Source organism: Eschrichtius robustus, chromosome 7, assembly GCF_028021215.1.
Source record: "Eschrichtius robustus isolate mEscRob2 chromosome 7, mEscRob2.pri, whole genome shotgun sequence".
NCBI classification, from domain to species: domain Eukaryota; kingdom Metazoa; phylum Chordata; class Mammalia; order Artiodactyla; family Eschrichtiidae; genus Eschrichtius; species Eschrichtius robustus.
In genome coordinates, this window is record NC_090830.1 from 123,366,230 (window position 1) to 123,378,255 (window position 12,026).

A 12,026-nucleotide genomic window follows, 5' to 3' on the forward strand; every position below is an offset into this window, starting at 1 on the left:
TACCACTGCCGTCAGCTCCGACACCTCCACGTCATCATACAGCAGCTCCTGGTGATCCTGGCTGGGCAGGCCGTCAATGTAAGTGTTCGGCTCTGAGAACTTTCTCTGCATCAGTCTGGAAGACACGGCGAAAGAGGATTCAGGACAGGGTGGTAAAAGCCACCAGTCTCAAAGGATTCATAACAATGAGACGTGCAGAGAAATCTGTGGGCTGTGCAGGAGGCCTGGGGACTAGCTCTGACCTCATCTTAAAACAAATTCAATTATTTAGGGGTATCCCCTCCCTCTCTCCCCAGGGCCTTCTTACTAGAACTCCTGGTTCCAAATTTCTCTTCCCTAAAAACAAACTTCCCTCGCCCCGTACCCCTCCCCTCTTGGAATCCTTTTGCCATCTTCTTGCCCTGATTTCTCCTTTTCAGGATCTCCTTCCAACGACAACAAAATCCTTTCTCGCTTCATCTTCACAATACACTTGTCCAGCACAGACCAGTTGCTTTCCCCATTTTGGCTCAGCCGGCTTCTACCCATGCTACTTCTACCCGCCCCCCGACGCAGGACCACTTCTCCCCGAGTCCCAGTTTGCTCATCTAGGAAGCAGAAGTACCACCCCTGCCCTGCTTATTCTAGGGTGTGCTGGGACCCAGCGATGGAGCCATGGGAAAGTGCTGCCTTCACAGTAAGGAAAGCAGAAGGCCAGGAAAGGTGCCAACTCTGCCTTCAAGAGCTGGATAGCGTCTCATGAGAGCCAGGGATGCTGTGGCTGCCCCCGGGCCAGAGGCCTGGCTCAGCTCTTTGCTGGGCCTCCTGCAGGGCTGCTCCCTGGCCCTGGCCTGCCTGCTGCTGGGTAGAACAGGGCCCACCCTGAGCTCCCAGCTGCCGCTCTGCTCGACTGACCACCAGAGGCCAGCCTGGGCCTCGGTCTAGAAGCATGGCTGGGAGTGGGAGGGTGCAAAGCGGGAGGCCCCTTAATACTCACAGCAGAGAGGTTTTGGCGGCGCTTACGATGCAGGAAACCCTATCGGCATCCACGTAGTCGTAAGTGAATTCTTCTGGGTCTGTCTTGGAGCCCGACTCAGAAAGCAGGAGGCCTAGCCAGTGGCCCATTTCCTCGGAAGACTTGGCCTGGGAGGAGGCCGAGAGGGACGTGAGCAGGGCCGGAGTGTGCTGCCTGGTGCCCCACCCCTGCCCTGATGCCCACCCCGGGCAAGGCCTCTGAGAGCCCTGGGGCCATGCTCTTCATTTTCACTAGCATATCCTATCCCCCAGGGACCCCAAATGATATTTCCTGCTACTAGTGACACCCTGGTGCCACCTCAATGATGCTGTGGACATTTGTCCCAAGTATCACATGTGATGTTTATAAACACGTACTTCTGGAAGGCTAACGGACCAGGAGAGGACTGTTAAAATGTGTGTATTTTAGGTCGACACCTCTATTTTATGAATGATCACATTTCAGTTTACAACCCTAATCCATTTATACAAGACTACCTGGATCCCTAAGAAATAACAAAATTCAAATTTATTTTTGTTTATGGTTTCAATAGTCAAGATGTCTTATACACGTTACACCAGGTCAGCTGGCTCTGACAAATCGTGAACTAAATTCCAGTGAAGTTGGTGCCTGATTTTCTCCAGGGGACAATGCATTCTAATCAAATATGTATTACATTGAGTATTTCTATTAAAATGCCAACAGGGTTTCTGGGCTTTATAATGAGAAAGAACTGGGAATTCTATAAATACTACAGGTTTACTTTCATGAGGAAAAAGTCACCATGCTGGCATTACACAACACAGCTCTGCCACCTTATTGCTCTTTTCCCGCGATCAGAGGGGCAGCTGAAAGTGCAGTTTGACATTTAGCTGGTTTCCTTTCCCCACTCATTTTCAAGTGGATTTCTCAATACAGCTTTTCACGGGCTGCTTCTAGTTCCTGCTGCCACCATCCCTGCCCTGGGCGATGGTAACAGCTTCCTAACGGGTCTCATTTTATCCCTTCCTGTCCCCCTGTCCTCTGTCCCCCACCCAGCAGCTGGAGGAAGAACCTTGGATTCCAAATCTGAACATGCCACCCTCCCTTGAAACCCTTTAGGGTCTCCCACTGCTCTTAGGATCCGACCCCCCTTCCCTCCCCACCTTTCCCACAGGCTCTCCCTACACCAGCCCCCATCCGCCCAGCACGCAAACTTTCCTACCTATTCATAGCGCCTGCCCCACTGCTGAGTGATTACTAAGTAATCAGTTGGGCAACCACTGAATAATATCTCACTCTCGTACTAGCGTGTAAGTTCCACAACAGGGAGTCTGTCTTGTTCACCGTGTCACTGTGCTGAATAGGTATCTGTCAACGGGATGGATGGGTGCAGGAATGAATACAAGCTTGTCCCTGGGAAGCAATTGGGATGTGGATCTTTTAGCCACCAGAGGGCAGTATTGGAGCAAAATCTGGATGAAGACCCCTGGATACAGGACTAGATGAACAGGGGTGAACTGGGGTGTGTGCTTAAGTGCCTGTAAAGCCCTCTGGCTCAGGCCTGCCCGGCTCATTGCAAGGCACTAGGTCACCTCTTACTTTTGTAAATGTAACATAACATCGAACAGAGGATGGGGAGTGGGAATAATGTAACTGTGTCACAAACCTTATTATTCCCCCCCAGATAAGCCCTAACAGTCAGCATTTTTATGTACTGGCCCCCATCTGGTGATACACAAACGAAATCACAAACCCGCTTTGAGTCCCCAGAAAGTTTTTCCAGCAGCTCTGGGAGTTATAAATACGCCTCCTGCCCTAAGTGCAGGAAGTAGCTCATTGTCCCGTTCCTATAACACAACCACCCTGAGGTCAGAAAGGGAATGGAAATTTTTTTAAAACGCAAACAATCTCAGGCAGAGGAAGTAAAAATAAAGGGTGGCTAAGTTGACTCTCCCACTGTAGGACTGCGGTCCTCAGAACCTGCGGCAAGCAGCCGTGACCACGACCTCTGCCCTGGCCGTGCCTCCCCACTCGCACCCCAGCCAAAGGGCCAGCGGTACCTCGAGCTTGGCCAGCTCCTCGCCGTCGTGGAGGATGCGGAAGGAGTAGAGGTGGTCAGGGCTCGGGTCCGGCACCACCTCACAGCCCACCAGGCTGAGGGGCTGCTGGGCCGCCTTGCTGCGGTTCCGGTCCTGGTAGAAGTACAGGTGACTGTCCCTGACAGAGCACCAGCGCGACTTCCACTGGCTGTTCACCAGCACGTTCAGGTAACCTGCGGGGGGGGACGCGGCTTCAGGGCCGGTGGGTGGCTGAGGGCTGCCCTTGCCTCCGGACCCCGTGAGAGGCTCCTCCAGATCTCGGCTCCAAGGCTTGCCGTGCTTTGCCCGAGAGACCTTCTTGCCTCGTAGAGGCTGTGAGTTCTCCTTTGCGTTAGCTGCTAGATCCTTTGAAGGTGGGCAACACCGTGCTACTGGGTTTTGAAAAAGGCCTGTCCGGAGGGAAGTGAGTCATGCCTTGGCCTAGACCAGGCAGAGAGTGTGTGTGCGCGTGTGTGCGTGCCTGCGTGTGCGTGTGTGTGTGTGTGCAGGACCGAGGCTGGCTCCCCCACCCCGGCCTCCTTGTCTCCCGGCTCCATGCCACTGCTCTGCAGGAGCCCTTCCCCCGCCCCTGCCGGCCCAGGCCACCTGCAGGAAGCTCGCCCCAGCCAGGGTGTCCTGGCCACAGGTGCGATCCCCTCACCTCCACAGCCTTAGTTCCCGAAGCTCCCCTGACACCTTGCCATCCCCGGTCGCTCGGTCTCAGCCTGCAAAGGCCTCCTCCCCTCGGCCAGCTCCTCCACATCCTCCCAGAGGTGGCTGGCCCTCCTGGGTCCTGCCCTCCCTGCTCTGTCGGCCTTCAGAACACGAGTCCTGGAACAGTGACATTCTCTGCTTCCATGCCAGCCTCCCAACTGGACACAGAGCTTGTCAAGGGCAGGAACTTGCCACGTTCGTCTCCAGCGCCTGGGTCTGTGCCCCTTGGCCTCTCCACCAGGGAGCCCTTCTTTCTCCGCCGGCACACGGGGGCTGCCAGTGCTGGGTGCACCCATCACGTAGGCCTTTCTTGTTTTTAAATGGTTGCATGTGTTGGGTTCAGCTTCCTCCCCAACTTAGATGAATGTTTATGGAGCTGACACCGTGTGCCAAGCACAGCCTTGTCCCTGGGGCTGGAAAGATCAGTAAACATCCAGTCTTCAGGCCCCTCTGCCTGCCTGTCCCACACACCGTGGGTTGACATCTCTCTGTGCTGCTCACCTTCCCACAGGCGTTGGCTTACAAAGCGGATGCCTTCTCCATCCTAATGGACCGGCAGCTGCTCTGAACCTTAGCTGGGAAGAACTAGGCCCATGCAACAGGGTCAAAGTACACGGCCACCTTCACACCCAGTCCAGTGCTGGACACTCAGTGGGGATCGTGAATTTCTCAGGGCCACGAGACCATCACATCACAGTAGCAAAGTGGAAGAATGTGAGCCCAGGACCTAGGAACTCTGGCTCATTCAGGCAGGCGCCCCACTCGCCCATCATAATTCTCTGGACCAAAGAGGTGGGGAGCTCAGACACCGAGTCCTGGGAAGGAGAGTATCTATGTTCTCTCTGGCCCTTCCCCAGCCACAGGGGACAGGAGCATGCTTCCCTGCTGAGTAACTGCCAGCAAGAACCCAGCCACATCTCCCAAAGTGACTCACTGGGACCAGGCTCCCAGGCCCAACACCGTGCCCTCTGAGGCCACAGGGGCTGGCAGAGCTGGGCCGTTACCCGGCACCCTGGCCAGAGAAGCAGGAGGCTCCAAAGGTAGGGCCTTGTCTGCTGCTGCCTTCCTGTTCCACCAGCCCACCCTGCCAGCTGCAAAACACAGAGCTGAACTGGGACTCAGGAAAAGAGCCCAGGGCTGGTACATGGGTTCCATGAGGAGGAGGAAAAGGCCCAAAGATGGACAGTAGTGGCCTTCAGGCCCCGGAGGGGTAAGTATAGCAATGAGCTTTGGGTTGGAAGCCAGGATATTTTCTGGGAAAGGTCTCTCTCTCTGTCTCTCTCTCCTGTCATCAGTTTCCTCGAGGCCGAGTAAGGGCAGCAGAGATGACCTGGAGGGCCTCCCAGCACCCACACATCCCCTCTGTACCAGCGACACGGGCTTTTGTCATCCCCTTAACGGGTCTTACCACTGCCCTCTCAGAGTCTTTGCTCCTGCCCGCGGGGGCCATCCCAGACTGTTTAGCTCCCGCCCGGCCTTGGCAGCTCAGGTCCAGGAAGCCATCCATCTCTGTCTACAGAGTAAGAAAGGTTCTTTCCGTCCCCGAGTCCTTGTAGCTACTAAGACGGCACAGTGTGTGGTTATGGGTATAAGGCCATCATCTCTGTTGAGCTGTAAGCTCTCAGGACCGTGTCCTCCACCTGCTTGGGCCCCTTTCCCTAACACCGTGCTTACCGTGCTCCGTACACATTGATCAAATGAACATATAACTTTAAAGACTGTTAGGAGGACAGCCGTCAATTACCCTTCACTTCCGCACACTGCAGCAAGAGGGTCTGGTGAGGCATAAAGAGCTACCTGCAGCGAAGATCAGCAGAAACCGTGGACCGTGGGCTCACTCGCCCAAGACGTGCCTAGAGCAAAACCCCAAATCCCTGCCCTGGCCGACTGAGCTGCCTTCCTGGAGACGGGCTGCGGCCCAGCGGGGGAGCCCGCCCTCTGGCCCAGGAGGCGGCTGTGAGTCTTACTGGATGTCTCGAGGGACCTTTCCGGAGGCTCCAGCGAGGTAGATTTCTTCCTGCCCAGGTTCATTAGGTTGCTCAGTTTGAGGCCAGCAGAACATTTCTTCTTGACTGTCAAGATGAGAGAAAAAACCTTCAGCCTTGCACGCAGCCTACCAACGTGCCCTCGTGGAAGATGGAAAAATTTGCAGACCTGTCCCTGTCCTGTCTGCCCCTCCCTGTGCGCGCACGCGCGCACACACAGGTCTGTGCCCCAAACTTGGGTCCACAGGCCAGTCAGGTGTCTCTAGAGGCACACCAAGCTCTCTTACAGAACATGTCAGCACTGGAGAATCTTTACAGACTGAATTGGCTCAGAGAGATCTGAACTAGGGTTAGCAAACAAGAAGAGATGAAAGAATATTCCACCCCCAGCGATTCATGAAACGTAACTTCAGTTTGGTCCTCTCTCCCTTTTTCCGGGATCTATCGGCTGTATGTTTCTAAGCAGTTTGGAAATCGGCGGCATGCTGGAATTAGCTGTTAAAACTCAGTAGGGTTGAGCCAGACAGCCGAGCCTCACAGCCTGGGATACCACCCCCTCCCAACCCTAGGCCGAGAGCCAGAGCGTGTGTACCATCTTTGGTCTCCGGGACCTCAGGGTGGCCATCTATGGAGCTTCCATACTCCGAGGCTGACAGGTACTTCTCAGTTACATCTGGCTGTGGAAGAGAGAAAGACAAGTGGGTGATCTTGCCTGGGAATGGTTACCTGGGAGACCACAATTTAAGGGAAAATAATAGATGACTCTTGGGTGTAGGCTAGGGGTCACCTTGGAGTCCAAGTCACTGGTGGGACATGGCCAGGCTTCCCTGGGGCTCCCTAAAGGACCTGCCTTTGCCTTCCCTTCTGAGGTTCCCCACCCCATCCCAGAGCATCTTTCCCTTCTTCAGGCCACCACATACCCTTGATCATGAGTTCTCAAGATGACTGCTCCACTTGGTGTGACAGCGGCTCCGTAGCCAGTGGGCAGGGCAGGTAGCCAGCCCCCGGGTGCGTGAAAGTCTGCATCGCAACCGAAGCTGACTGTCAGGCTGGGACCCACCCATACCAGGAGCGTGAGGACGTCTTTTGAGAATTGACTGTACTACCAACACGGCAGGCTTTGGAGAAGGGCTGGCTTGTCCTCACAGGGTCAGACCACGATTCGAATCCCACCTGGAGCATTCTCTAGTGCGGCAGGGCCTCTCTGAGCCCCACCCTGCATGTGTGTAAAATTGGGATAACACCCCTGTCTGCATTCTCAGGGCTGTTGGGGGACTAGAGACAGTCCCTAGAGTAGACACTCAGAAGATTCCAATCAGGCTTCTTCTAGAACCACTGACTCCAGACCTCTGGAAAACAAGCCCAGCGACTCCCAATCAACAAGGCCTTCGGTGAGGACCAAGGACTGCTGTACCTGGCCAGGGAATCTGTGTGCTGGGTCTTTAGGGAGAGGTCTTGTTTCTCACCCCAATGGGAAGGAATCTCCAAGTTTACTCTGACTTTCGTTTTCTTGTCAATGACCAAGGAATGAATAAGAACGAAAACATCAGCCCCCCTTCCGTCACTCTAGAAGGCTGTGGGTTTTCCTCCATGGGGGTGGCCCGTGCCTTCCCAAAGAGCAGAGGGCCTCCTCCCTGTTCAAGGCTTCTGCCCACCCTCTGCCTCCCTCCCTGCCGCGGGTGGGGACCCCAAGATGAGCCACAGGGACCCTCTGTGCACAGCAGGCTTCCGGGCACCCACCTGGGGACATGGAATGTGACCCCGCAGTGACAGCCCTCCCCTCGGCCAGCACCCAGCCCAACTTTCTCAACTTTGACCCTAAAGCAGGGGTCCCACAGCTCCATGCAAATCAGCAGTAGGGCCCTTTGGTTGGGGTCCACAGCCAGACGGTTGCCCCTGAAGATCTACTGGGGGCTAAGTGGGAAGGAAGAGCCTCGAAAAATAAATCTCCCTGCCCAAGAACAGAGGCAAAGTGACTTTTGTCCCAATAAACCTTCCCCCAAGCAAGAAAATATTGTAGGCTTCTATCATTCTCATCAGTTTCCCTGCCAAGCTGAAGCTACTGCCCTTAGCCAAGCACTGTATGTTTCTTACCAATTGGGCTGAAGTGCAAGAGCAAAGCTCCCCATCTTAACGCCTTTAATTTTATGGAGACAAAAATGGAATTGAACTCTCTTTCAGGCAGGATAGAGGCTTACTTTCGGACAACTCAGGCGCTGGGCATCTGGGGTGCACTGGTTTCCCTCACAAGCTCCTTCAGAAGGCAGGCCACTCACCTCCTGGATGACCTGAAGGAAGAGGAAGACCCTTCAGGCCTGCACTCACGGCCAGACCAAAGCTGGAGCCCCCCCTAGCCACGTGTGGCCTCGGGACCCAGCCGGGGAGGGGGCGTGTTCCTTAGGCCCTGTCTCCTGCAGGCCCCCAGGTGTTTGGTGGCGTGCCAGGGAAGCGGGGCGGGGAGGCAGGGGGCAGGGTTGGCAGCAAAGCCCAAACAGGGCCAGGGCAGCCAGCCCTCAGCTCCTCGAGCCCCCTCTCACCCCATCCTGGGCAGGGGTGGCTGTTCGCTGCGGGGGTAAAAACCCACATTTGCCAGATGGCTCTCTGGCTCCTGGGGGCCGTGGGGCTCTCTGTGGGGGGGGTCTGCGTGCTGCCTGGGACTCCAGCCTGGACGCTGCCTTGGTCCAGGCCAGGCTCCTAGACATGCCTGTCACCGTCCACCCCAGCTCCCCCGGGAAGGAGCCTTTGAACTGGCTGGCGATGCCTCGCTGGAGGCCAGAAGGCAAGTGGATTTCAACTGGAGCCCAAGTCCAGGTGGCTGAGAAGGTCGCAGACCTGGCCCTGCGATCCATTTCCCTAAGACGGATCGCTACCACTGACGACGCAGGAAGCCCGGCGAACTTGAAGGATCATAGACACTTTACCCCTGACCACAGCCATCCCTTTGAAAAGGCTGGGGAGCCCCTGGGAGCCCCAGAGCGGAGCAGGCCCACTGCCCCCGCAGCCGGGCGCCTCCCTCACCCTGAGCCACTGCTCAGCTTGGTCCTTGCTCTGCAGGCCCAGCACGATCACGTCGGCGTTCATCGGTGTGATCTTCAGCTTGTGCTCCTTCTTCCGCACTTGCTTCTCCTTGTGCACCACACTGCTGCCCAGCAAGTTCACGTCCAGCTGAGGACTGTGGTCCTTGGAGGTCTTGTAACACTGGAAGAGGGGAGAGGCGAGACGCTGCTTGGCCGGGTTCTGCAGAGGAGGGGGGCCGCTGGGCAGGGCAGGACCCGCCGAGGGGTGGGCTCTGCACGACAAACCCAAAGGCCGGACACCCCTGTGCAAGTGCGGAACCGTCACCTCCAACACTGGCAACGCGTGTTCTCAGCGTCAGAGTGACCAGGCAGCTGTCTCTGTCTCCCTCAAGCCTCCTCCTCCCGCTCGACAGAGATGCCCCAGGGCCCTGCTTATCCAAGCTGCTCTAATCCCACTGCAGACCACGCCGGCTCCTAAAATGTGTCCTCTGCAGGCAACTCCCACCTCTCCAGGGTGGAAGGCACTTTTCCCAGTTCTCTGCCTCTCGGCTTCTGTTCCTTGCTCGGCTTCCCCAGTCAGGGGTCCCCAAAGGGGATGAAGGCCAAGTTTATCATCCGATTCGTTAGGAGATGATGTGTTAGCAGAGCAAGGAAGCGACTCTCTTCCCTACCAGAGAAAATGCATTACCCCTCTGTTTCTCACTTGTAAAATGGAGGTTCTTTACGGGGCTGCTTAACAGGATTACCTGAAAAACACCTGCACACAGCAGGGCGGGTTGTAACCAGTGAACAAGGGGTGTTTATAATGACTCCATGGAACTTCACATTGGGACATAAAACCAAATTTTAATTTAACGTAACAAGAAACGGGGCTGTGGTCAGAGTACTATCTTCTGATTCCCTTATGTGTCTCATCTTATCATCAGTCATTCAGAATATTCCAACTTTTGAGAAGATGCCAGTGGTTCTCATGCTGCACCTGAAAGCAGGAGCCGCCGCTGGGGCTGGGGGCTGGGGGCTGGGCGGGTAGCCCTGACTGGGCAGCAGGCTCTGCCCCAAAAGGACTGTAAGGAAGAAGGAGCCCACAGACCAGGGGACAAAATGATCCCCGGAAAAAATATCTGTGGGATGGGATCGGGGTGGGGGGTGGGGGGCGGAGGGGAGGGGGGCGGTCATCACAGACCCCTTTGAAAGCCTGCTGAAAGTACGAGCCCTTCCTCCTTAAGAGAAAGTACGTTCATCCACGCACACGAAGCTCTGCATGTGATTTCGGGCTGGGGGAGAAGTAGAAACCCCCTGATGTACCAGGCTCTAAGCACCTGGCATCAGGGACCACCCGCACCTCCACTCCGGGGAGAGGAGGGCACTCACCAGGAGCCTGGTGTCCTTGATCACGCAGAGCTGCTTGGCCCACTGGCCCAGCCACTTCTTGCGCCACAGGAAAGCACAGATGCGGGCGTCACGCATCAGCTCGATGCTGGCCTCGGGCGAGGGCCACTGGTAGGGGGCCGACTTGCCCTTGCTGCTTTCGTCCTCGTCGTAGGACTCGTAGGAGCTGCTCACGGCCTCTCCGTCCTCTGCAAGGAAGAGCCCTCCGTCACAGCTCCAGCGGGCGGGGCATGTTCCTAAACAGGCTGTGCTCCTTCGGGAGGAAGGGGAGCAGGCAGGAGCAGCCAGTGGTCCCCAGGCCACCCCGCCCCCTCCGTGCCCTCGGACCAGCCCACAGGCACCAACCACACACCCAGGCAGACTTTCCGGCCCCCCAAACCCCTGAGCAAAGCGCCTTGGATGCTGCCTCCGGCCGCAGACACAGGTGACGTAAAACCAGGAGTCTCCCTCTTCCTCCTCAAATCCTGTCGCCTCAGACCCCATGGAAACCTCTGACCAGACACGGCCCTCAGACGTCTGCTCTTGAGAAGTCCAGTGCCCCTGCTTGGGGCCTCCATTTCCTCCACGGAAGGATGAAGCAGTGGGGTGAGATCACTTCTAAGGACCCAGGAGGAGAGGGTCGCCATCTGAGCCCAGAGCTGGGCGAGCCTCCAGCAGCGGCCCACTGGGCCTGCCCTGTCCCTGGTTCTGTCCTGGGAACAGCAGGAAGCAGTGGCTCCTTGGAAGTAAGAGATGAAACAAGGCACAGCAGGAGCTGGCTCTCCGGGGGAGGCGGCCACGCTCGCACTCCTAAAGGCTCTCCGCATAGTCACGATCGCAGCCCTTCTGGAACATCGACTCTGATCTTCTGCGGGCTCTGTTCTCTTTCCCTCCCCACAGAACGCCTCCCGTCACGAACTTGGGCCCTTCTGCTCATCTCCACCTGATACCCTTCCTGTCTAGCAGTGAGCCACCCTCACGTTTTTATTCTGTTTAAAAGAATCCCAAAACGCACCAAATTGCACCCGATCCTATGCCCGCTCCACATGCCTCGGTTTCTGCCTCCATCACCCTGCAAGAATTTCTCTGTTCCCCAGGCCTCACTACCCTATTCAAGGCCAACAAAAACTAGGTGCAGAAAAAAATCAGTCAGTCAAACCCCGAAATGCAGGACACGGAGAAAGGAGAACCTCAGGATCCAGGTCCAACCCCTGGCTCAGCACAGGAATCCTGTCTGTCGTAACCCTGCCCCAGCCTCTGCTTGAATGCCCCCATGGACGGGGAGCTCATACCCCCCGATTGCTGGACAAGTCCTTCCATTACTGGGCAGCTCTAACAGAAAGTCACATCTACTTCCCTGTGACTTCTACAGACACGTTCTGTCCCCTTGAGTCAGAGTGAATGAAACCTCTCTTTCTTCTCCACATTACCCATCAGAAAAGAGACAGCCCATGGGTCCCCCATCTTCTCTTCTCCAGAAGCCTCTTAAACTACCTGCATAGCTAGGTTCCTGCAATACTAAGAAAACAGAACCGCATTTGAATTAGAATGAGGCCACGGCCACAGTTACTCTGGCTACAATGCCAATGAAAATGTGTTTTATTTTGCTTTAATATTTCTAAAAATAATACTTTGACTATTTTAATATCAGTCTTCTTGAAAAGCAGTGTCATATTACTCCCCTTCCTGGCTTAGTAAAAAAGTTGCATAGTTCACAATTTTATACCTATTAAATAAACAAAGATTGAAAATAGTGGTGCTACCCAGTAGGGGACCCTGAACTCTCTCGTATGGCTGGTGGCAACGTAAATTAACGCCAGCCTCTCAGGAAACAACCTGTCAGCCTGTTGTTTCGAGAGCCATAAAAACATTCATACCCTTTGACCCA

At 55.6% G+C, this 12,026-nt stretch overlaps 1 protein-coding gene across 8 annotated transcripts in view; it reads right to left on the reverse strand.

The window, feature by feature from the left end:
- The window catches only part of AFAP1L2 (actin filament associated protein 1 like 2), a 97,254-nt gene that overhangs the window by 6,932 nt on the left and 78,296 nt on the right, over positions 1 to 12,026 (reverse strand). For all 8 annotated transcript variants that reach the window (XM_068548610.1, XM_068548615.1, XM_068548612.1 and 5 more), the window contains exons 6-13: positions 10,142 to 10,347; positions 8,772 to 8,951; positions 7,952 to 8,041; positions 6,346 to 6,430; positions 5,736 to 5,840; positions 3,037 to 3,248; positions 977 to 1,122; positions 4 to 115 (exon numbers count right to left, since the gene is read on the reverse strand). In XM_068548610.1, coding sequence (XP_068404711.1) covers positions 4 to 115; positions 977 to 1,122; positions 3,037 to 3,248; positions 5,736 to 5,840; positions 6,346 to 6,430; positions 7,952 to 8,041; positions 8,772 to 8,951; positions 10,142 to 10,347 — 1,136 coding nt within the window. The remainder of the gene's footprint in view (positions 1 to 3; positions 116 to 976; positions 1,123 to 3,036; positions 3,249 to 5,735; positions 5,841 to 6,345; positions 6,431 to 7,951; positions 8,042 to 8,771; positions 8,952 to 10,141; positions 10,348 to 12,026) is intronic.